The following is a 26,130-nucleotide window of genomic DNA, read 5'->3' on the forward strand; positions in this document are numbered from 1 at the left end:
GAATCAAATCCCTAGTCCCACATAATGGCACTCTTATGCACATTACTTGGGTCTCATCTCTATAATGCCCTGTTACGAGTTGGCTAATCTACACTCTGCAACAAGCCTGCCCACTCAGAGCACCCGGTGCGTCCAAACCTCTCCTCTTGTGCGGATCCAGACTAGCGCTCTCCGCATGCCACACCATTACATTTAAAGGGTAGTCCTTTCCACCGCATGCCACACCATTAGAGATAAAGGGTATTCCTTTCCAGCGCATGCCACACCATTACAGATAAAGGGTACTCCTTTCCAGTGCATGCCACACCATTAGAGATAAAGGGTATTCCTTTACACTGCATGCCACAACATTACAGATAAAGGGTATTCCTTTCCAGCGCATTCCACACCATTACAGATAAAGGGTACTCCTTTCGAGTGCATGCCACACCATTACAGATAAAGAGTATTCCTTTCCACCGCATGCCACACCATTACAGATAAAGGATATTCCTTTCCACTGCATGCCACACCATTACAGATAAAGGGTATTCTTTTCCAATGCAGCTACACTGGAAATACCAGAGATCTTGCTTCCCACCATCAGCTTGCCACTTCCTGTGGGTGTCTGAAAGGGAGGAAAACCTGGTCGTTTTGGGACAACTGTGGATCCTGGGAATCCAGGGTTCAATCATTACGTGAGCTGACACGTCTACTTCAAAGTCTGCTCCGATGATGGGCCCTCACATGCCTCAGAGCACTCCAGGACCCCAGAAATTAAGCCGAACTGGAGCATTCGAAAAAGTCATCTTGGTGTTTGGCAAATTTGGATTCTCGCCTCCTTTAATGGATTCTAAACTCTATTGTTTCTATGTATGTTTTATAACCAATTCAAAGTAATTTATTCTCTACTATGTTTGTATGTACAAAATGTTTTCTTTATTTTCAACCAAAATAAACTGTTCTTGAAGTGAATAAGCTGAGGCAAACAGCAAAGTAGGCTACATCAATATTGAAAGAGAGGGAGAAAGGCATATCATTAGGTCCTGGCTCCTCCTGCTGCCAAATTGTAAAAACAAGTACGAATTTTGGGAAAACCACAGAGAACATTTAAGTAAGAAATGCAATGAACTTATATAATATATAATACACTTTACTGGAGATTGTTTGCGTACTGCTTTGGCCTTCCTAAAAACGTGGCTTGATTTTACTGTTTCCTCAGCTTAACTAGGAGTTCTTTGATTGCTAGTTAGAGCACATTTTCCCAATACACCGTCCCACCCCATTCAAATTCCCTGAGACTTCAATATTGGTGAGATCCCACTCATTTACCTGAAATGTTGCTGGTAATCAGGTCCTGACCACTGCTCTGCACCCTCTCCCCATGAGCTCAAGACCCTGACATTAAAAATGGTGGGATAGTGAGGATGCACAGTAGTTAGTGATATATCATTGACCGTGTCAACTCATATAGGAGGAGGCATTGCTAACGGGCCGAGGCGTGACTGTAGGTTTTGTCCTGTAGGTCTTAGAAGAACATATCTGCTAGAGAACATGATGGGCTTAATCAGGTACTGATCATTGGCAATCTGTTAGTAACATTTCTCTTTCCTGAAACAAAAAAAAATACTAAAAGGTCAACTGAAAGTTAGATGAGGTGGGATAGTGCTGTGAAACCATCCCTTCATCTCTGAACCCTCCTGTTGTAGAACAGAGATGCATTATTCTGAGTGACAGCCCTCATGCTGCATGTTTTGGTTTCAGCGCTGCAGTTGATGAAGGACTTCATGCAGTATGATGTTCGCTTGGCCTTGTTGAGTGGCCTCGTTGCGCTGCTGAAGCCTTCCACCAAAGATAGCAACGCTATAATGGCTAAGATTCTGGAAGGTAAGACATGATGATACATGTTCTGTCTGTTATCTGCGGTGCATTTCACATGTATGTTTGACTGGGTACCACAGGGCTGACACAAATGTGTGACTTTGGGGAAGGAGGGACGTAGCATCAGGGTCTGTTTGCCATGGGCCCTGCACCTTGAAAGGGCTTTGCAACCACACCTGTGCAGAGCATGTTGACTGCTTTCAAAGGTCGAGCTGGGTCTTTTCTACCTGTAACTCACCTTTCTTGGTGTTTACCATTTGAGTTTCCCAGCATGCATGAAAGGATACATGCTTCCGTCTTCTAAAGCGGAGAGGCCCCCAGGGCTGCCAATCTCAGTGAGTGCTGGCAGCACATTAGGCCCATACCTCTCAACATTTCAGAACAACTTGGGGACTGAACGCAAGGCCAGCAGACCTTTGACCCCAACCACATCATAGAAAGTGACATCAGATGGTCTTTGTTACCTAACCAGAGGGCACTCATGTTATTAACCTGCGATGGATGACTGGTGAAGTCTTCCTACTGGGTAATAGATGAATCAAGAGAACGGCTGACAATCTATTTTGAGTGGAATGAAAGTGTCACCCTACCTCAATGAAGACAGGGGCATGTGGACAGATATAAGGTCAGTTGCACTGCACTACAGGATCTTATTACCCCACACATTCAATATGGTACACTGATTCACAAGTACCCCAAAGTAACTCTACACACCGTATATGAGAAGTATACTCTGTAACTGGTTGTACCTGTACCTTTGTGTGTTGTCCACTATGTAGACAAGGGATGGTCAGAGATCCTAATTAAACAGCGCTGCATTTGGAGGTGGTGAAATGCCCATGACCAGGGTGGGGACGGAAGCTCCGGCACTTGGCACTCCTGTAAAAAGAAAAACAATTCCCTCAGGTCAAACACTGATATCGAGTGTGTGTCGGTCTTTGCCCTGCTGTGAAATGTTTGCAAATCACCAGGGATCCATTGCACCCTGCTTTCATGTGTCTTAGGCGGATCCTCCGAAGTCTATTGGGATTTTTAGGCACACAGTGAGAGAGTGACCAATGAAAGGGCCACTGATTATGGGTGCCTCATCTGTAGCAGATGTGAACCCACGGAAGACAACGGAAGTTGCAGGGCCACAGCTGTCAGTGATACCTCCATCGGCTTCAGCTGACATCCATGCTCTTGTGGAAGACCAACACTGATACAGAGCTCCCAACAGATGGACTATAGGGTTCTCCATTGGGTCCAGTTGGATCAGTAACTGTGTGTCTTCAGCTTACACAAAGACACAGATATGAAGCTGATAGAGCAGCTTCACCAAAGTGTGGCCACTGCTAACCGCCGGAGGTCTTGATGGAATAACTTCTGATACTGTGATCTGTTTATTTTGTGTGCATCATCCGGTTCGTAAGGATTATTCTCTGGTACTGTGATCTGTTTATTCTGTGTTCATCATCGGGTCTATAAGGAGTAACCGGTCTGGAAGGAGTAACCTCTGGGACTGTGATCTGTTTATTCTGTGTTCATCATCAGATCAGGAAAGTGCAACCTATGGTACTGCAAACTGTGTATTCTGTGTTCATCATCGGGTCTGGAGGGAGTAACCTTTGGTACTGTGATCTGTTTATTCTGTGTTCATCATTGGGTCTGGAAGGATTAACCTCTGGTAGTATGATCTGTTTATTCTGTGTTCATCATTGGGTCTGGAAGGAGTAACCTCTGGTACTGTGATCTGTTTATTCTGTGTACAGCATATGGTCTATAAGGAGCAACCTCTGGTAGTGTGATCTGTTTATTCTGTGTTCATCATCGGGTCTGGATTGAGTAACCTCTGGTACTGTGATCTGTTTATTCGTTGTTCATCCTCGGGTCTGGATGGAGTAACCTCTTGTACTGTGATCTGTTTATTCTGTGTTCATCAACAGGTCTGGATGGAGTAACCTCTGGTACTGTGATCTGTTTATTCTGTGTTCATCATCGGGTCTGGATGGAGTAACCTCTGGTACTGTGATCTGTTTATTTTGTGTTCATCATCGGGTCTGGATTGTAGTGTAGTTCCTATATTCCCAATAGGCTCTGCGCATTGGAATAATATATCCTATAAATGTGACGTAGGACTTAGGTCGACTAGGTCTCTATCGAATATATTAGACTCAATTGTGAGTGCCAGCTAGATCAGAGGTCACTAGAAACTTTCTCGAATATACAAGAAGGGATTCGTTTCTGACAACCGCATAAACATGACAACTTTGTTCCCCCAAGAATAAAACTGATCTTCAGAGTCGTGTAAACAATAGATAGATATTTTACTCAGTCAATCGTGCATGCTTCGTTTCACCAGAGGTGCAGAGAAATAGAGAGACGGGCATTTTCAATAAAAGTATTTATTGAACAGTCTTCTTTCTCATGCAGAAGAAATGAACTGCTACAATCATAATACTGGCTGTAAAGTATAATGCGTACAGCAAGAAGAGCATTATGAAATAATACTGTAAAAGCATGGTATGGTTTCTAAGCCATAAAATACATACATAAATAACAAAGACTAAAAGTACTCAACTGGTGTTTCTAAAATACGCCTACCCAGATGCACCTAACCTTAGTCTAGTACGAGGGAAGAAGTAAGTAGGTGTTTATTTTCTTTGCCAAGAATCTGTTCAAGATTTCTCTTAGGGTCTAATCAGCTCCGTACCAAGGCAGCCTCTCTGTCAGTGCGTCAGCTGGAGGGTCGGCTTCCTTCTGTACTTGCTGTAGCGAGATGCGTCGAGCAAGTATATAGTCGGACGGCTCCAAACCACTGTGTGTTTGCTTGGACAAGTGTAGGCATATTTATACCTTGAAGGTGCCTGGATTGACGTAAGGTCGGACATAATAACGTCACCAAAGAAGGTAGTTCTTTGAAAACGCCATGATTTTTAGGACAAATCAATATTCAAGAAAGGGGATGTCCCTGACTGCTGAAGCCGAGTTTTCCAAGAAATCGTTGTGGCTTTTTGGAACTAGTGGAAGTAGCCATGCCGTATTTGGACTGGATGGGTTATGTCTAAATAGGGGTATGATTTTTATGCCTATATAAGGGTAATGTGAATTATATCTATATAAGGTCATGAATCGGTAAAATTACACTAGGGTCCTAAAATGCTATACAACTGGATGGAGTAACCTCTGGTACTGTGATCTGTTTATTCTGTGTTCATCATCGGGTCTGGATGGAGTAACCTCTGGGACTGTGATCTGTTTATTCTGTGTTCATCACCAGATCTGGTACTGCAAATTGTGTATTCTGTGTTCATCATCGGGTCTGGAGGGAGTAACCTTTGGTACTGTGATCTGTTTATTCTGTGTTCATCATCGGGTCTGGAAGGAGTAACCTCTGGTAGTGTGATCTGTTTATTCTGTGTTCATCATTGGGTCTGGAAGGAGTAACCGCTGGTACTGTGATCTATTTATTCTGTGTCAGCATATGGTCTATAAAGAGTAACCTCTGGTACTGTGATCTGTTTATTCCGTGTACAGCATAGGGTCTATAAGGAGTATCCTCTTGTACTGTAATCTGTTTATTCTGTGTTCATCATCGAGTCTGGATGGAGTAACCTCTGGTACTGTGATCTGTTTATTCTATGTTCATCATTGGGTCTATAAGGAGTAACCTCTGCTACAGTGATCTGTTTATTCTGTGTTCATCATTAGGTCTGGATGGAGTAACTTCTGATACAGTGATCTGTTTATTCTGTGTTCATCATAGGGTCTGGAAGGAGTAACCTGTGGTACAGTGATCTGTTTAATCTGTGTACATCATCGGGGCTATAAGGAGTAACCTCTGGTACTGTGAACTGTTTATTCTGTGTTTATCATCGGGTCTGCATGGAGTAACCTCTGCTACAGTGATCTGTTTATTCTGTGTTCATCATCCGGTCTGGATGGAGTAACTTCTGGTACAGTGATCTGTTTAATCTGTGTTCATCATCGGTTCTATAAGGAGTAACCTGTGGTACAGTGATCTGTTTAATCTGTGTTCATCATCGGTTGTATAAGGATTAACCTCTGGTAGTGTGATCTGTTTATTCTGTGTTCATCATCAGGTCTGGATTGAGTAACCTCTGGTACTGTGATCTGTTTATTCGTTGTTCATCCTCGGGTCTGGATGGAGTAACCTCTTGTACTGTGATCTGTTTATTCTGTGTTCATCAACAGGTCTGGATGGAGTAACCTCTGGTACTGTGATCTGTTTATTCTGTGTTCATCATCGGGTCTGGATGGAGTAACCTCTGGTACTGTGATCTGTTTATTTTGTGTTCATCATCGGGTCTGGATTGTAGTGTAGTTCCTATATTCCCAATAGGCTCTGCGCATTGGAATAATATATCCTATAAATGTGACGTAGGACTTAGGTCGACTAGGTCTCTATCGAATATATTAGACTCAATTGTGAGTGCCAGCTAGATCAGAGGTCACTAGAAACTTTCTCGAATATACAAGAAGGGATTCGTTTCTGACAACCGCATAAACATGACAACTTTGTTCCCCCAAGAATAAAACTGATCTTCAGAGTCGTGTAAACAATAGATAGATATTTTACTCAGTCAATCGTGCATGCTTCGTTTCACCAGAGGTGCAGAGAAATAGAGTGACAGGCATTTTCAATAAAAGTATTTATTGAACAGTCTTCTTTCTCATGCAGAAGAAATGAACTGCTACAATCATAATACTGGCTGTAAAGTATAATGCGTACAGCAAGAAGAGCATTATGAAATAATACTGTAAAAGCATGGTATGGTTTCTAAGCCATAAAATACATACATAAATAACAAAGACTAAAAGTACTCAACTGGTGTTTCTAAAATACGCCTACCCAGATGCACCTAACCTTAGTCTAGTACGAGGGAAGAAGTAAGTATGTGTTTATTTTCTTTGCCAAGAATCTGTTCAAGATTTCTCTTAGGGTCTAATCAGCTCCGTACCAAGGCAGCCTCTCTGTCAGTGCGTCAGCTGGAGGGTCGGCTTCCTTCTGTACTTGCTGTAGCGAGATGCGTCGAGCAAGTATATAGTCGGACGGCTCCAAACCACTGTGTGTTTGCTTGGACAAGTGTAGGCATATTTATACCTTGAAGGTGCCTGGATTGACGTAAGGTCGGACATAATAACGTCACCAAAGAAGGTAGTTCTTTGAAAACGCCATGATTTTTAGGACAAATCAATATTCAAGAAAGGGGATGTCCCTGACTGCTGAAGCCGAGTTTTCCAAGAAATCGTTGTGGCTTTTTGGAACTAGTGGAAGTAGCCATGCCGTATTTGGACTGGATGGGTTATGTCTAAATAGGGGTGTGATTTTTATGCCTATATAAGGGTAATGTGAATTATATCTATATAAGGTCATGAATCGGTAAAATTACACTAGGGTCCTAAAATGCTATACAACTGGATGGAGTAACCTCTGGTACTGTGATCTGTTTATTCTGTGTTCATCATCGGGTCTGGATGGAGTAACCTCTGGGACTGTGATCTGTTTATTCTGTGTTCATCACCAGATCTGGTACTGCAAATTGTGTATTCTGTGTTCATCATCGGGTCTGGAGGGAGTAACCTTTGGTACTGTGATCTGTTTATTCTGTGTTCATCATCGGGTCTGGAAGGAGTAACCTCTGGTAGTGTGATCTGTTTATTCTGTGTTCATCATTGGGTCTGGAAGGAGTAACCGCTGGTACTGTGATCTATTTATTCTGTGTCAGCATATGGTCTATAAAGAGTAACCTCTGGTACTGTGATCTGTTTATTCCGTGTACAGCATAGGGTCTATAAGGAGTATCCTCTTGTACTGTAATCTGTTTATTCTGTGTTCATCATCGAGTCTGGATGGAGTAACCTCTGCTACAGTGATCTGTTTATTCTGTGTTCATCATTAGGTCTGGATGGAGTAACTTCTGGTACAGTGATCTGTTTATTCTGTGTTCATCATAGGGTCTGGAAGGAGTAACCTGTGGTACAGTGATCTGTTTAATCTGTGTACATCATCGGGGCTATAAGGAGTAACCTCTGGTACTGTGAACTGTTTATTCTGTGTTTATCATCGGGTCTGCATGGAGTAACCTCTGCTACAGTGATCTGTTTATTCTGTGTTCATCATCCGGTCTGGATGGAGTAACTTCTGGTACAGTGATCTGTTTAATCTGTGTTCATCATCGGTTCTATAAGGAGTAACCTGTGGTACAGTGATCTGTTTAATCTGTGTTCATCATCGGTTGTATAAGGATTAACCTCTGGTATTGTGATCTGTTTATTCTGTGCTCATCATCAGATCTGGAAGGAGTAACCTCTGGACTGTGATCTGTTTATTCGTTGTTCATCCTCGGGTCTGGATGGAGTAACCTCTTGTACTGTGATCTGTTTATTCTGTGTTCATCAACAGGTCTGGATGGAGTAACCTCTGGACTGTGATCTGTTTATTCTGTGTTCATCATCGGGTTTGGATGGAGTAACCTCTGCTACAGTGATCTGTTTATTCTGTGTTCATCATCAGGTCTGGATGGAGTAACCTCTGGTACTGTGATCTGTTTATTCTGTGTTCATCATCGGATCTGGAAGTAGTGGCCTCCGGTACTGTGATCTGTTATTCCTTGTTCAGCATAGGGTCTGGAAGGAGTAATCTCTGGTACCGTGATCTGTTTTCTGTGTTCATCCTCGGGTCTGGATAGAGTAACCTTTGGTACTGTGACCTGTTTATTCTGTGTTCATCAACAGGTCTTGATGGAGTTACCTCTGGTACTGTGATCTGTTTATCATGTGTTCATCATCGGGTCTGGAAGGATTAACCTCAGGTTCAGTGATCTGTTTAATCTGTGTTCATCAACAGGTCTGGATAGAGTAACCTTTGGTACTGTGACCTGTTTATTCAGTGTTCATCAACAGGTCTGGATGAAGTTACCTCTGGTACTGTGATCTGTTTATCATGTGTTCATCATCGGGTCTGGAAGAATTAACCTCAGATTCAGTGATCTGTTTATTCTGTGTTCATCACCAGATCTGGTACTGCCAACTGTGTATTCTGTGTTCATCATTGGGTCTGGAAGGAGTAACCTCTGGTACTGTGATCTATTTATTCTGTGTCAGCATATGGTCTATAAAGAGTAACCTCTGGTTCTGTGATCTGTTTATTCCGTGTACAGCATAGGGTCTATAAGGAGCAACCTCTGTTAGTGTGATCTGTTTATTCTGTGTTCATCAACAGGTCTGGATGGAGTAACCTTTGGTACTGTGATTTGTTTATTCTGTGTTCATCATCGGGTCTGGAAGGAGTAACCTCTGGTACTGTGATCTATTTATTCTGTGTCAGCATATGGTCTATAAAGAGTAACCTCTGGTACTGTGATCTATTTATTCTGTGTCAGCATATGGTCTATAAAGAGTAACCTCTGGTTTTGTGATCTGTTTATTCTGTGTTCATCAACAGGTCTGGATGGAGTAACTTCTGGTACAGTGATCTGTTTATTCTGTGTTCATCATCGGGTCTGGAAGAAGTAACCTCTGGTACTGTGATCTGTTTATTCTGTGTTCATCATCGGGTCTGGATGGAGTAACCTCTCGTACTGTGATCTGTTTAATCTGAGTTCATCATCGGTTCTATAAGGAGTAACCTCTGGTACTGTGATCTGTTTATTCTGTGTTCATCATCGGGTCTGGATGGAGTAACCTCTCGTACTGTGATCTGTTTAATCTGAGTTCATCATCGGTTCTATAAGGAGTAACCTCTGCTACTGTGATCTGTTTATTCTGTGTTCATCAACAGGTCTGGAAGAAGTAACCTCTGGTACTGTGATCTGTTTATTCTGTGTTCATCATCGGGTCTGGAAGAAGTAACCTCTGGTACTGTGATCTGTTTATTCTGTGTTCATCATCGGGTCTATAAGGAGTAACCTCTGGTACTGTGATCTGTTTATTCTGTGTTCATCATCGGGTCTATAAGGAGTAACCTCTGGTACTGTGATTTGTTTATTCTGTGTTCATCATCGGGTCTGGATGGAGTAACCTCTCGTACTGTGATCTGTTTAATCTGAGTTCATCATCGGTTCTATAAGGAGTAACCTCTGGTACTGTGATCTGTTTATTCTGTGCTCATCATCGGGTTTAGATGGAGTAACCTCTGCTACTGTGATTTGTTTATTCTGTGTTCATCATCGGGTCTGGATGGAGTAACCTCTGGTACTGTGATCTGTTTAATCTGTGTTCATCATCGGTTCTATAAGGAGTAACCTCTGGTACTGTGATCTGTTTATTCTGTGTTCATCATCAGGTCTGGATGGAGTAACCTCTGGTACTGTGATCTGTTTATTCTGTGTTCATCATCGGATCTGGAAGTAGTGGCCTCTGGTACTGTGATCTGTTATTCCTTGTTCAGCATAGGGTCTGGAAGGAGTAATCTCTGGTACCGTGATCTGTTTTCTGTATTCATCCTCGGGTCTGGATAGAGTAACCTTTGGTCCTGTGACCTGTTTATTCTGTGTTCATCAACAGGTCTGGATGGAGTTACCTCTGGTACTGTGATCTGTTTATCATGTGTTCATCATCGGGTCTGGAAGGATTAACCTCAGGTTCAGTGATCTGTTTATTCTGTGTTATTCACCAGATCTGGATGGAGTAACCTCTGGTAGTGTGATCTGTTAATTCTGTGTTCATCATCAGATCTGGATGGAGTAACCTCTGGTACTGTGATCTGTTAATTCTGTGTTCATCAACAGGTCTGGATGGAGTTACCTCTGGTACTGTGATCTGTTAATTCTGTGTTCATCATCAGATCTGGATGGAGTAACCTCTGGTAGTGTGATCTGTTTAATCTTTGTTCATCAACAGGTCTGGATGGAGTAACCTTTGGTACTGTGACCTGTTTATTCAGTGTTCATCAACAGGTCTGGATGGAGTTACCTCTGGTACTGTGATCTGTTTATCATGTGTTCATCACCAGATCTGGGACTGCAAACTGTGTATTCTGTGTTCATCATCAGGTCTGGAAAGAGTAACCTCTGGTAGTGTGATCTGTTTATTCTGTGTTCATCATTGGGTCTGGAAGGAGTAACCTTTGGTACTGTGATCTGTTTATTCCGTGTACAGCATAGGGTCTATAAGGAGCAACCTCTGGTAGTGTGATCTGTTTATTCTGTGTTCATCATCGGGTCTGTATGGAGTAACCTCTGGTACTGTGATCTGTTTATTCGTTGTTCATCCTCGGGTCTATAAGCAGTAACCTCTGGTACTGTGATCTGTTTATTCTGTGTTCATCAACAGGTCTGGATGGAGTAACTTCTGGTACAGTGATCTGTTTATTCCGTGTTCATCATCGGTTCTATAAGGAGTAACCTCTGGTACAGTGATCTGTTTAATCTGTGTGCATCATCGGTTCTATAAGGAGTAACCTCTGGTTGTGTGATCTGTTTATTCTGTGCTCATCATCGGGTTTAAATGGAGTAACCTCTGGTACTGTGATCTGTTTATTCTGTGTTCATCATCGGGTCTGGAAGGAGTAACCTCTGGTACTGTGATCTGTTTATTCTGTGTACATCATCGGGTCTGGATGGAGTAACCTCTGGTACTGTGATCTGTTTATTCTGTTTTCATCATCGGGTCTGGATGGAGTAACCTCTGGTACTGTGATCTGTTTATTCTGTGTTCATCAACAGGTCTGGATGGAGTAACTTCTGGTACAGTGATCTGTTTATTCCGTGTTCATCATCGGTTCTATAAGGAGTAACCTCTGGTACAGTGATCTGTTTAATCTGTGTGCATCATCGGTTCTATAAGGAGTAACCTCTGGTTGTGTGATCTGTTTATTCTGTGCTCATCATCGGGTTTAAATGGAGTAACCTCTGGTACTGTGATCTGTTTATTCTGTGTTCATCATCAGATCTGGAAGTAGTAACCTCTGGACTGTGATCTGTTTATTCTGTGCTCATCATCGGGTCTATAAGGAGTAACCTCTGGTACTGTGATTTGTTTATTCTGTGTTCATCATCGGGTCTGGATGGAGTAACCTCTGGTACTGTGATCTGTTTATTCTGTGTTCATCATCAGATCTGAAGGAGTAACCTCTGGACTGTGATCTGTTTATTCTGTGTTCATCATCAGATCTGGAAGGAGTAACCTCGGGACTGTGATCTGTTTATTCTGTGTTCATCATCGGGTCTATAAGGAGTAACCTCTGCTACAGTGATCTGTTTATTCTGTGTTCATCATCAGGTCTGGATGGAGTAACCTCTGGTACTGTGATCTGTTTATTCTGTGTTCATCATCGGATCTGGAAGTAGTGTCCTCTGGTACTGTGATCTGTTATTCCTTGTTCAGCATAGGGTCTGGAAGGAGTAATCTCTGGTACTGTGATCTGTTTTCTGTGTTCATCCTCGGGTCTGGATGGAGTAACCTCAGGTTCAGTGATCTGTTTATTCTGTGTTCATCATCAGATCTGGATGGAGTAACCTCTGGTACTGTGATCTATTTATTCTGTGTCAGCATATGCTCTATAAAGAGTAACCTCTGGTACTGTGATCTGTTTATTCCGTGTACAGCATAGGGTCTATAAGGAGCAACCTCTGGTAGTGTGATCTGTCTATTCTGTGTTCATCATTGGGTCTGGAAGGAGTAACCTCTGGTACTGTGATCTATTTATTCTGTGTCAGCATATGGTCTATAAAGAGTAACCTCTGGTTATCCAGTATTATGGGTGTCTTTCATAGATTCACATGCCTGAATCATTCCCCGTCGTCGAGATGGGAGCCCCGGTAATAGAAAAGTAATGTCCTATAGACATACATAGAGAAAAATAGGCCTAAGGGCCTTGCCTTAGTAGCCTATCTATGTCCTTTTGTAAAAAGGACCAAATTTCCAAAGGTAGCCAATCAGCTACCACCTCCCTCTAGAACCTTCCTGCCAGGAGCCTCAGTCTCTCAGATTTTCTACCGCACGTTGTGCTAGGGAGTCCCCACCTGAGCTCTCCTCAGGTTTCTTCAAATTCTCTACTTTTCTTCAAAAAACTTGGATTATATTTCAACTATGGCTGAACAACAGAAAAAAGGACTCTTCAGAGCTTGTTCTTCTTGTGGCAAGAAGAGACTGCACGTCGACGACAAGCATGAGACTTGCCTCTACTGCCTCTACCCTGACCACACAGTAAAGGACTGCAGGGTATGTAGAACATTCTCTTCCAAAACACTTAAGGATAGAGAAGGCAGACTGCTCCTCTGGTTGAACAGACTCAAAACCAGAGATGATGAGGTGCTCTCCTCGGAGGGCAGTGAAATGGCTTCAGTTTCCTCAAAACTGTCCTTAAAAAGGCCAAGGGAGGCTTCCCCTGGCCATCCAGACGTCCCTCACAAAAAGACTACTTCAAAGTCTTCTGAGGCAAGATCTGACACGTCTGTGAAGGATGCTGCAACCTTCAGAAAGCCATCGCAGTCCTTGTCGTCTACTTCCATGACATTCTCTTCAAGAAAAACGAACTATGTTTCCACATCGACGACGACAGTCTCGACGACGGTGGCATCGTCAGCCTTGACTTCAACGACGACGACCACCCACTCGTCGACGACGGGTAAGCCAATACCGTCGATTGTACTTATTAAAAAACAGCAATCGTTTGTCAAATCTCCGTCGTCATCACAGTCGACGTCGACAAAACAGAAAACACCGACATCGTCGACGAGAATTCAGTCGACGTCCACCGCATCGTCGACGAAGACACCGACGACGGTAGGAGCACCGCCGACGACAAATGCACCGTCGACGGCTACTACGCCGCCGCCGACAAAACTGCCGTCGACGACCACATCGACGACGGCGAAAGTACCGTCGACGACCGCATCGACGACGGCGAAGGCACCGTCGACGATCGCGTCGACGAAGACATCGTCGACAGCCGCACCGTCGACGACCACCACGTCGACGACAGCTTCATCGGCGAAGGGACACTCGACGTCGATACCGTCGACGACACCGTCGACGACCTCGTCGACGACGACATCATCGACGCCATGGAAAAAAGCGGAGTTAATTCCTTCAAAAAAGGTCACCAAGCTCCCTATTACGCCCGAATTGACATCACCCAGTAGGGTTCAATCACTGCTTCCTTCTCACATACTACAAGCTGACGAATCAGATGATGAACAATTCGAACAAGCTACTAGCCCGTCAGATCTCAATGTCAAATGCCAGAGTACTGACGATGACGGAGATGATGTTATTTTTACGGAAGAAACTGTTCGGGCTCAGGTAAATACTCAAGTCACTCCAATGATCGTATTGCCGGCTGAGATAGTTAATGATCTTCAATTCCTGATCACAGACTATAAAAAGCGATTCCCAGAATCGTCGGCGACACCTTCACATGACAATTCTCAAGAATCTTCCAAACAGCAAAGATCACCAAGGGCAAGACCAGCACCTTTGGTTATTCCTCAAGACAATGAACAGGTTCACAACATACAATCCTCTGATGATGACGACGAACCTCCTGAGGAAGGTGAGGTTAGAGATGACCTCTCTCAAAACAGAGATGATGAGGATTACGTTGCTCATTCTCCGGCCACACCGGAACCCAGCACATCAGACTCTCCACCAGTGGATATCGGTGGATTCCACAATTTAATAGAGAGAGCGGCCACTAGATTTCACATGGCAATGGAAACAAAAGTAACGGATTGTTTCTTGTATGACTTCAAAGACCCCATAAGGAAGGAGGCACGGTCCATTCCCATAATAGAACATATCTGGGAACAGGGGCTACAACTCATGCAAACTCCTGCATCTGTTTCAATAGTGGTCCCTAGACTGGACAAAAAATACAGAGCTCCGTCAACGGCAGCCACTTGTTTTAATTCACATCCAAAACCAGATTCGGTCGTCACTCAAGCCGCCCAGAAGAACTCCAGAAACCCATCCTCGCCACTGTCAGCACCACCAGACAAGGAGGGCAGGAAATTGGATGGCATAGGCAAACGCTTCTCCACAACGTCAGCCATGACGGTCAAAGTGGCCAACGCCATTGCTCTGCTGGGCAGATACAATAGGCAACTATGGGAAGATATTGCTCCATATCTCACGCACGTGCCTGACGACTTGAAAAATGAGGTCCAGGCACTCCTTCATGAAGGTCAAATGTCTGCATCAGAAATCATAGATTCAGCTGTCGATGTCGCCATGACAGGCTTCAGACAGCTTGCAGGCGCCGCAGTTTTGCGCAGACAAGGATGGCTCAAAGCGACGTCCTTCAGGCAAGAGGTACAAACCAAAGTTGTAGATATGCCCTATGACGGACAACAACTATTTGGAGCTAAAATAGATGAAGCCTTGCAGACGATTAAGAAAGATACCGATACTGCAAGGGCCCTCGGGACTTTACAATTCAGAAACCAGTCCTTTCGAGGGCACAGAGGAAGGGGACAATCCACATACAGAGGATCCTATCAAGGCAAATCCACATACTCATATAATCAAAATCGCTCACAATACCCGCAGCGACAGCAACAACAAAGTCGTCAGACCCCCTACGGGAGACAGAACTTCAGGGGCAAATCGCAAAAGAAAACGACTGGCGGAAGACAATGACCATTTCCCGCAGCCAGTCCCCCCACCATCCTATCCGCTCAAAATTGGTGGCAAGCTGACACATTTCCTCCAAAATTGGAAAATGATTACGACGGATCGGTGGGTACTACAATTGATTCAACACGGTCACACCTTGGAATTCAACTCCATACCACCATTAACCCCTCCTCACAAACATCATCACAAACACCTTCGTATGTTACTGAAGGAAATCTCTTCCATGATAAAAAAGGGAGCAATAGAGCGAGTCCCATCAGCTCAAAAGGGAAAGGGATTTTATTCCCGCTTCTTTTTAATCCAACAGAAAAAGAAGAAATGGAGGCCCATTCTAGATCTCAGGGCGCTCAATGCCTTCCTGAAAAGCCAATCGTTTCGAATGGTGACTATCCAGGAAATCCTAGGCTCCCTGGAGGAAGGAGACTTTATGACATCTTTGGACCTGCAAGATGCATATTACCATGTCCCAATACACAGACGACACAAAAAATTCCTACGATTCGAATTTTGTGTCCTCCCATTTGGCCTCAAATCAGCGCCTCGCATTTTTACAAAATGCCTGGCTCCTGTGGCAGCTTACCTGAGACAACAGAATCACCAGGTCTTCCCCTACCTGGACGACTGGCTGGTGAAAGCACCGTCTCTCACCGACGCGCAGCTGTCTTCCAACGCCTGTCTCGATATTTTCCAGGACCTAGGTTTGACTCTCAACTTCGAAAAATCTACTTTACAACCCACCAGGATAATCACATTTCTGGGGGCCACTATAAACACCATTTCCTCCAAAGCTTTCCCGTCTCTGGAAAGAAAAAACAAACTGATGACTCTAGCTACCGCAATATCTTCAAAACCAACCATCAAAGTAAGGATTTTCAAATCTCTTCTAGGGATGATGTCTTCCTGCATTCTACTCATCCCTCACTGTCGGCTCAGAATGCGCCCCCTTCAGGAGGCCCTGACCAAACAGTGGACCCAATGTACAGATTCCTTCGAGGATCACATTGTCGTCACTCGACAAATATCCGAGACGCTGGGTTGGTGGATGAAGCTCAAGAACCTATCCAAAGGTCTCACGTTCTTGTTACCAGAAACTCCACACGTCATAACGACGGACGCATCTCTCGAAGGATGGGGTGCAGTCCTTCAAGACTTACAAATCAGCGGCAGATGGTCGGAGCAAGAGAAGGCTCTGCATATCAACCTCCTAGAACTACGTGCAGTCCTTCACTCCCTGCAGGCATTCCTCCCTCGCATCAAAAATTCAGCAGTGCTAGTGAGGACGGACAACACGACCACAATGCACTACTTAAACAAGCAGGGAGGGACACGCTCGCTGACGCTGTCTCGCGAATCACAAAAAATTTGGAACTGGCTACTGCTCAACAACATCACATTAACATCAGAGTATGTCCCAGGAAAAGACAACGTCATAGCAGACGCTCTCAGCAGACAGAGGTCAATGTCCCACGAATGGGAACTGAACCAACAAGTTCTAGACAACATCTTCTCGACATGGGGAAAACCACAGATAGACCTCTTCGCCACCAAGGAGAACAAAAAATGCCACAGCTTCGCAAGTTGGCATCCCCAACAGGGGTCATTAGGAAATGCATTTTCCATCGCATGGCGCAACGTGTTTGCGTACGCATTTCCGCCATTTCCCCTGATGAGCAGAGTCATCCGGAAGATGAAAATGGAACATTGCACATTGATTCTCATTGCCCCATACTGGCCGAGACAACATTGGTTCGCGGACCTCCGTCGCCTCTCAGTCCGTCCATCAATCCAACTGCCTCAACATCCCTCTCTACTCTCGATGTCCAAAGGCCAGATACTCCACCCGAATCTGAAATCTCTCAGATTATCGGCTTGGCTCCTGAGTACCGAGAATTCTGTCACCTAAGCATCCCGCAGGAGTGCAAGGAAGTCCTAGCTAAAGCAAGAGCAGTTAGCACGAACAAAACTTATTCCTTGAAATGGAAACGATTTTGCATTTGGTGTAAAGACAACAATATACACCCTTTCAGGATCACTCCAGAGCAGATACTGCCTTATCTCCTGCATCTAGCCCAAACAGGTCTTGCGCATGCTTCCATCAGGGTACACCTGGCAGCAATCTCACGCTTCACAAGGTCTTCAAAAGGCCCTTCACTATGGTCCAACAGACTGATAAAACAGTTTCTTAAAGGGCTTTACAGATCTTTCCCTAGACCAAGACGAATACCACCAACGTGGCATCTGAATATTGTACTCAATCAATTAATGAAACATCCATTTGAACCTATCCATAGGGCTGAAATCAAATACATTTCCTGGAAAACTGCACTTCTTTTAGCTTTAACATCAGCCAGAAGAGTCAGTGAGTTGCAAGCTCTTTCGATACAGGATCCTTTCTTGCAATTTCGAGAGGACAGAGTCATATTGAGAACCAACCCCCGTTTCATTCCTAAAGTCCCCTCGGACTTCCATCTCAATGAACCACTTGTGCTTCGCTCATTCTTCCCGAACCCAGGCACAGTGGCGGAAAGATCTCTTCACTCTTTGGACATTAAGAGATGTCTAAAATTTTACCTCGACAAAACGAAAGCTTTCAGAAAGACCAAACAACTTTTCGTTGCCTTCAGTAGGCCGAGAAAAGGCATGCCACTCTCCAAACAATCCATTTCCAGATGGATATCGGCAACAATTGCATTTTGTCATGACAAAGCCGGACGTCCATTACATTCCTCAGTCCAAGCACATTCCACGAGAGCTGTGTCCACATCGGCAGCACTATTCGCTGGTGTACCGATTCTGGACATCTGCAGAGCGGCCACCTGGAAATCGCCGCACACCTTTACCAGACACTACTGCCTGGACACGGAACTGATGCAGGATGCAGCTGTGGGCCAAGCTGTACTTCGCCATCTCTTCCAGTAAGATGAGCCTTCCTACTTCCCACCGTCCTGCAATGGTATGCACATTTATTTACTTTACTCTTTATATTACTGATGGTATCTAGTCACATGATATGTATTATCTCAGACTGTTATATTCCATCGCATATGTGCATAATGTATTGCTTGCTATTCTGATTCAGGCATGTGAATCTATGAAAGACACCCATAATACTGGATAAGAAATGCGTTACTTACCTGTAACAGCAGTTATCCAGTATTGGTGTCTTTCATAGATTCACATGCAACCCTCCCACCTCCCCAGGAAGGACTCATCTCTCACTACAGAGCATATGTTACGTCTACCTAGCTTGGTGCGTACGAAAATCTGAGAGACTGAGGCTCCTGGCAGGAAGGTTCTAGAGGGAGGTGGTAGCTGATTGGCTACCTTTGGAAATTTGGTCCTTTTTACAAAAGGACATAGATAGGCTACTAAGGCAAGGCCCTTAGGCCTATTTTTCTCTATGTATGTCTATAGGACATTACTTTTCTATTACCGGGGCTCCCATCTCGACGACGGGGAATGATTCAGGCATGTGAATCTATGAAAGACACCAATACTGGATAACTGCTGTTACAGGTAAGTAACGCATTTCTACTGTGATCTGTTTATTCCGTGTACAGCATAGGGTCTATAAGGAGCAACCTCTGGTAGTGTGATCTGTTTATTCTGTGTTCATCATCGGGTCGGGAAGGAGTAACCTCTGGTATTGTGATCTGTTTATCATGTGTTCATCATCGGGTCTGGAAGGATTAACCTCAGGTTCAGTGATCTGTTTATTCTGTGTTATTCACCAGATCTGGATGGAGTAACCTCTGGTAGTGTGATCTGTTAATTCTGTGTTCATCATCAGATCTGGATGGAGTAACCTCTGGTACTGTGATCTGTTAATTCTGTGTTCATCAACAGGTCTGGATGGAGTTACCTCTGGTACTGTGATCTGTTAATTCTGTGTTCATCATCAGATCTGGATGGAGTAACCTCTGGTAGTGTGATCTGTTTAATCTTTGTTCATCAACAGGTCTGGATGGAGTAACCTTTGGTACTGTGACCTGTTTATTCAGTGTTCATCAACAGGTCTGGATGGAGTTACCTCTGGTACTGTGATCTGTTTATCATGTGTTCATCACCAGATCTGGGACTGCAAACTGTGTATTCTGTGTTCATCATCAGGTCTGGAAAGAGTAACCTTTGGTACTGTGATCTGTTTATTCTGTGTTCATCATCGGGTCTGGAAGGAGTAACCTCTGGTAGTGTGATCTGTTTATTCTGTGTTCATCATTGGGTCTGGAAGGAGTAACTTCTGGTACTGTGATCTGTTTATTCCGTGTACAGCATAGGGTCTATAAGGAGCAACCTCTGGTAGTGTGATCTGTTTATTCTGTGTTCATCATCGGGTCTGGATGGAGTAACCTCTGGTACTGTGATCTGTTTATTCTGTGTTCATCATCGGGTCTGGATGGAGTAACCTCTGGTACTGTGATCTGTTTATTCTGTGTTCATCAACAGGTCTGGATGGAGTAACTTCTGGTACAGTGATCTGTTTATTCCGTGTTCATCATCGGTTCTATAAGGAGTAACCTCTGGTACAGTGATCTGTTTAATCTGTGTGCATCATCGGTTCTATAAGGAGTAACCTCTGGTTGTGTGATCTGTTTATTCTGTGCTCATCATCGGGTTTAAATGGAGTAACCTCTGGTACTGTGATCTGTTTATTCTGTGTTCATCATCGGGTCTGGATGGAGTAACCTCTGGTACTGTGATTTGTTTATTCTGTGTTCATCATCGGGTCTGGAAGGAGTAACCTCTGGTACTGTGATCTGTTTATTCTGTGTACATCATCGGGTCTGGATGGAGTAACCTCTGGTACTGTGATCTGTTTATTCTGTGTTCATCATCGGGTCTGGATGGAGAAAGAATTAAGGATTTTGTCCTGGAATGTTAATGGGCTACGGGTGAAATCCAGGAGAAGAATTATTTTTAAATATTTAGAAGACTCACTGGCTCATATAATTATTTTGTAAGAGACTCATTTAAATGAAGCAGAAAGCAAGGATGTGTTTGGAACGCAGAAGTGGATAGCTTATAAGTATTATACACCCCAGACTATGGTGACTAAAGGGGTTGCAATTTTAGTTAGGGAAGGAGTGCAGTTTTCTTTTGGTGCTATGGCGGCAGATCCTGGGGGGAGGTGGCTCGTAGTACAGGCCACGGTGGCTGGGAAAGACCTTGTCTTAGTTGGATATTATGGGCCAAACATTGATGACCTTGGACCTTTAGATAAATTAGCGGCCAAATTATTAAGCTTTTCTGGCAACATTGTTATGGCAGGAGATTTTAATACGGTTATGGATAAAGACCTAGATCGTTCAGGAAAGAGAGCGCAGAGGAATGTTAAGATGTCTAACAGAGTAAAAGTGCTGTTAACACAGTATGGAATGTGTGATATTTGGCGTATCAAATCGGGCCAGAAGGTGGGCTATACATACTATAATCAAAAGTATAGACATAGGTCAAGGATAGATTATTTTCTGTTAGATCTAAGGATGGTGGAGCATGTTACAAGTATCAGTCATGTAGGTGTACATCTATCAGATCACTCAGCTATCCTATTACATTTGACGTTTGGCCAAAAAACGCAGAACCCAGTTTGGAGATTAGATCGTACGATTCTGTTAGATCAAGAAGCCATGGAGATTGTAGAAGGCGAACTGGATGTTTTTCTGACTGCGAGCATAGATACTGCCAAGCTAGAGATGGTTTGGGATACGTGCAAGGCCTTTTTGAGGGGGAGGCTGGGGGCCGTAGGGGCAAAGAAGAGAAGGTTATATTATAGTAGAATTATTGATCTGGAAGAAAAAATCAGACAAAATGAGGCAAGGATCGTGGGAGAAAATGAGCAGCAGCTAAGGGCCATTTTTTACATTTTAATACTGAAGGCTGAATTAGTCACAGCTCTTGCAGCCAGAAACAAAGAGAGATGGGATGCTAGCAGCCTGGCACATTTTAGTTATGGAGAGGGGTGTGGTAAGCTTTTGGCATGGAAAGCAAAGAAGGACCTGGTTCGAAACTTTATTAAGGAAATAAGAGTGGACGGGTCTGAAGGAAACACAGCTATTACAGATAGCGGAGAGATTGCAGAAGTTTTTTTTTTTTTTTAGCATTTCTCCACGGTTTACAAGGAGGAGTTAGTACCTGACTCACAAGAGGTGACAGCTTGGGCACAGTTAATAAAGCCACTCCCAATCCAATATAAACAGATTTTGAATTCAGAAATGTCACTGATGGAGGTGGAAAAAGCTATAAAGAAGGGTAAGAGAGGTAAGGCCCCGGGGCCAGACGGTCTCCCTCCGGAGGTCTACAAGACCTTGATTGGCTCAATTGCCCCTTTTCTACATCGAGTTTTTAAAAACATCTTTAGAGGAGATACAGCGATGCCGGAGTCTTGGAATGAAGCGGTAATAGTTTTGATCCCAAAACCCGGCAAATCACCTAAATATTTAGATGCATATAGGCCAATATCATTATTAAATAATGACTATAAATTGTTTACTAAAATTATGGCCGATAGATTGAGTCAAGTTATTTCGCACTTAGTTCACGAGGATCAAAAGGGATTCATGAAGGGTAGATATTTAAAAGAACTCACCTTCTCAGTGGTTGGTGCAATAGACATGGCGACAACTTTTAATCTCCCTCTTGCTCTTATTGCCCTTGATGCCGCCAAGGCGTTTGATCGTGTGAATTGGCTATATTTGAAGAAACTCATTCAGCATCTAGGACTAGGTCCAAGTTATACTAACACACTGCTATCACTGTACAGCTCCCCTACCTCTAAGGTGCTTGTCAACGGCATTTTGACACCCTCTTTTAGGGTAATGAGGGGTACGCGCCAGGGATGCCCGATTTCTCCTTTATTATTTAATTTGTATATAGAGCCGCTTGCTAGTAGGATTAGAGCTATGGATACAATAGTCCCCTTTAGGGCAGGTGAGTGGAAGAAGAAGATTGGTCTCTATGCGGATGATATTAATATTTTCACTTCAAACTTGAAAGAGTCAATGGGAAATATATTTAAGCTCACTAAAGAATTTGGCAAGGTTTCAGGGTATGAAATTAATGAGAGTAAAACAGAGCTAATGGCATGGAACTTGGACACTAAAGACATTAAATGCAAGAAGGAGATGGGATACTTAGGCGTGAGAATAACGCAGAATATAGCAGACTTAACAAAAATTATTTTTTCTAGGGTGAAGAAAGAAATAGGGGCTATATTGCGAAGTTGGAGTCATCTACCTCTTACCCTGTTTGGTCGTACTAATCTGATTAAAATGGTGATTTTACCAAAACTTACTTTTCTGTTTGAAACAATTCCCTGGGACTTTGACAAGAAGGGCCTTAAGAGTTTACAAAGCGAGATATGTTCTTTTATTTGGGCCTCTAAGGGATCTCGCCTATCTTGGAAGAAAATTAGAAGAAGCTGGGATAAGGGCGGGCTATCAGCCCCAGATTTTTTGTTATATGACTGGGCCTTTCGTTTAAAAAATTTGAGAGAGCTTATGGGAGTACCGAAGGCTACAACCATCGGGCATATTTTTTTGGCTATGTTAAGCTTGAGCACCTATGATGAGGACGGATTCATGTATACATTTTCAGACCCTAAATTTTTCAAAAAGGTGAAATTGAAAACTCTACGGGAAGCAGCAGAGCTCTGGTATAAAATCAGGAAACTAGCAAAGCTGAGTTATTATGGATATAGGTCGTCTATTTGGGATACACCAGGATCACCGTCGTGGGCAGAGGATGCATTGGCTGTCCCGTTGAAAATAGCAGGATTAAAAACTTGGGGAGACCTATTTCCAGAGGGAAAGTTGATTGGCTGGATACAAGGGGCACAGGTGTGGGGTAAAGGGTTATCCAAATTTAAATACCTGCAGATGCAAAGTTGGGCAAACGAGTCGGACACTGTTATCGGCCTCCAGAATGACTTTGAAGACAAAATATTTTCTCCACAATTATTCAAGAAGGAAGTTGCGATATGGTACTGGGCAATGGTGGAGATGGAAGATGGCCCGTTCACATTGCCGGAACTGCTATGGGGAGATTGCCTGCTCGCTACAGAAAATCAATGGCAAGTAATGATGACTATACTTTATAAAACAGTAAAATCTGCAAATTTAAGGCGAAATGTTCTGTTTACTATCCATAGAGCCTGGAAGGATTAACCTCAGGTTCAGTGATCTGTTTATTCTGTGTTCATCATCAGATCTGGATGGAGTAACCTCTGGTACTGTGATCTGATTATTCTGTGTTCATCATCGGGTCTGACCTCCAGTAACCTCTGGTACTGTGATCTGTTTATTCTGTGTTCATCATCAGATCTGGAAGGAGTGACCTCTGGTACTGTGATTTGTTTATTCTGTGTTCATCATCGGGTCTATAAGGAGTAACCCCTGGTACAGTGATCTGTTTATTCTGTGTTCATCATCGGGTCTGGAAGTAGTAACCTCTGGTACTGCAAACTGTTTATTCTGTGTTCATCATTGGTCTGGAAGGAGTAAACTTGGGTATTGTGATCGGTTTATTCCATGTTCATCAACAGGTCTGGAAGGAGTAACCTCGGGTACTGTGATCTGTTTATTTCGTGTTCATCATCGGGTCTGGAAAGAGTAACCTCTGGTACTGTGATCTGTTTATGATTTGATTTGATTTGATTTATCATTTTATAGAGCGTGCGAATGCCCATGGGCGTCTTGGCGCTAAGGCAGTCAGAGAGATTCTGGGCCGACCGTACAGTCTAGCAGGCAGTGAAAAGCCAGGTTTTCACTGCTTTTCTAAAAGAGAGCAGGGAAGGACTGTTTTTTATAGAGATTGGGAGAAGGTTCCATACCTTTGCTGTGTGTAGTAGGAAACTTCTGCCTCCCCATCTGGCCCGTCTGTGTTTCGGAACCATGATTAGTTTGGCTTGGCTGGATCTAAGAAGCCTAGTAGGTTCGTACAGTTTCAGACGGGTTTTTAAGAACTGTGATCCTGATCTGTGAAGCACCTTATAAGCAAGGCATAGCGATTTAAACTGCACTCTTTTGGCGATAGGGAGCCAATGAAGGGTTTTTAGTTTATGGGCGATTGGCTCATATTTGGGAATGTTCAGCACCAGCCTTGCGGCTGCATTCTGCAAGCGTTGTAATTTTGATAGAATTTGTACCTTGGCTCCAGCATACAGGGCATTCCCATAGTCTATCCTTGACAAGGCCAGGGCAGTCACCACTGTTTTCCGAGTGTCTGCTGGAATGTAGGGCAGCAATTTTCTAATCATTTTCAGAATGTACCAAACTGATGAAGCCAATTTACTGGCCTGAGCATCAAATGAGAGTTTGATGTCTAGAGTCATACCCAGATTTTTTACCTTTTCTACTGGAGCCGGACAGTTGCCAAGGCTGTCAGGCCACCACTCCGGGGACCAAATGTTTGGATCGCCCCCCAGCACCATTACTTCGCTTTTATCCCCATTTAACTTCAAGCAATTATTCAGCATCCATTGTCTGACTTGCGTCATACATGATCTGAATTTATCCGCCGTCTCTTTGCATCCTTGCTAATAGACACCACTATCTGGGTGTCGTCGGCATAAGAGACCGGGGTAAAGCCGCTTTCCCTTATGATTCCTGCTAAGGGGCTACGTACAGATTAAAAAGGGTAGGGCTTAAAGAAGACCCCTGGGGCACCCCACACGGCGAGCTGAATGATTTGGATCTTGCCTTCCCCAGCTCTACTGAGAAAGTTCTATTACACAAGTAGGAAGCCCAGGAGAGCACATGCCAGCTATGAACTCTGGCTTCGACCAGGCGGGTCAGGAGTGTCTCATGGCTAACCGTATCGAAGGCCGCCGATAGGTCCAGAAGTACCAAGGCGGCCTTCTCTCCTTCATCCAGAACACTCCTGAGTTCTTCCACTGCCGTTAGCAGTGCCGTTTCTGTTCCATGTCCCTCTCGGAACCCAAATTGTGAGTGATCTAGGATATTTCCCTCCGAGAGGAATTTTGACATCTGTTTGTTCAAAAGTTTTTCCAGAATTTTCACGACGAAGGGTATCCTGGCAATGGGTCTGTAATTGCCCGGCTCTTCGCAGTCTAAATTTGATTTTTTTTAAAGTGGCATCACCGAGGTGGTTTTCCAGGCATCTGGGAAAATCTCAGATTTTAATATTTGTGTAAACAGTTTCTCAAGTTGTGAACTCAACAGTTCCGGAAAAAGCTGCATCACCTTAGGCGGACAGGGGTCCGTTGGGCTGCCTGATCTAGTGGTTGTCACCATTGCAGAATCTGATCTGCTGATGGTGGAGCGAATTGAAACCATGGACTCTGCGATGACAACCCGGCTTCTTTGATTGATTCTAAGGGTGCCTAAGCGGGTGTAACTGTATTGAGGCTTTTGAAGGAGTCATTTACTGATGACACTTTGTTGACGAAAAATGTGCCCAGATTGTTGCAGAAGTCCGACGTCATTGCTGCTGTACTATTGTTCTCTATTTTTGTTAGTTTTTTTACTGTGGCAAAAAGAGCTTTGCTGGAATTTTTTGTCTCATTAATTTTTTGCGTAAAAAAGCTGCTTTTATTTCGTGTTCATCATCGGGTCTGCATAGAGTAACCTCTGGTACTGTGATCTGGTTATTCTGTGTTCATCATCAGATCTGTATGGAGTAACCTCTGGTACTGTGATCTGTTTATCATGTGTTCATCATCGGGTCTGGAAG

The 26,130-nt window shown here is 43.7% G+C and overlaps 1 protein-coding gene across 6 annotated transcripts in view; it reads left to right on the forward strand.

Moving 5' to 3' along the window:
- ARMH1 (armadillo like helical domain containing 1) overlaps nucleotides 1-26,130 on the forward strand; it is a 649,433-nt gene that overhangs the window by 349,843 nt on the left and 273,460 nt on the right. For 4 of the 6 annotated variants that reach the window (XM_078671739.1, XM_078671740.1, XM_078671742.1 and 1 more), the window contains one exon: nucleotides 1,744-1,866. The exons of the other annotated variants lie outside the window; for them this stretch is intronic. In XM_078671739.1, coding sequence (XP_078527865.1) covers nucleotides 1,744-1,866 — 123 coding nt within the window. The remainder of the gene's footprint in view (nucleotides 1-1,743; nucleotides 1,867-26,130) is intronic. 6 annotated transcript variants of the gene reach the window in all.

Source organism: Lissotriton helveticus, chromosome 1_2 (assembly GCF_964261635.1).
Source record: "Lissotriton helveticus chromosome 1_2, aLisHel1.1, whole genome shotgun sequence".
Taxonomy (NCBI): Eukaryota; Metazoa; Chordata; class Amphibia; order Caudata; family Salamandridae; genus Lissotriton; species Lissotriton helveticus.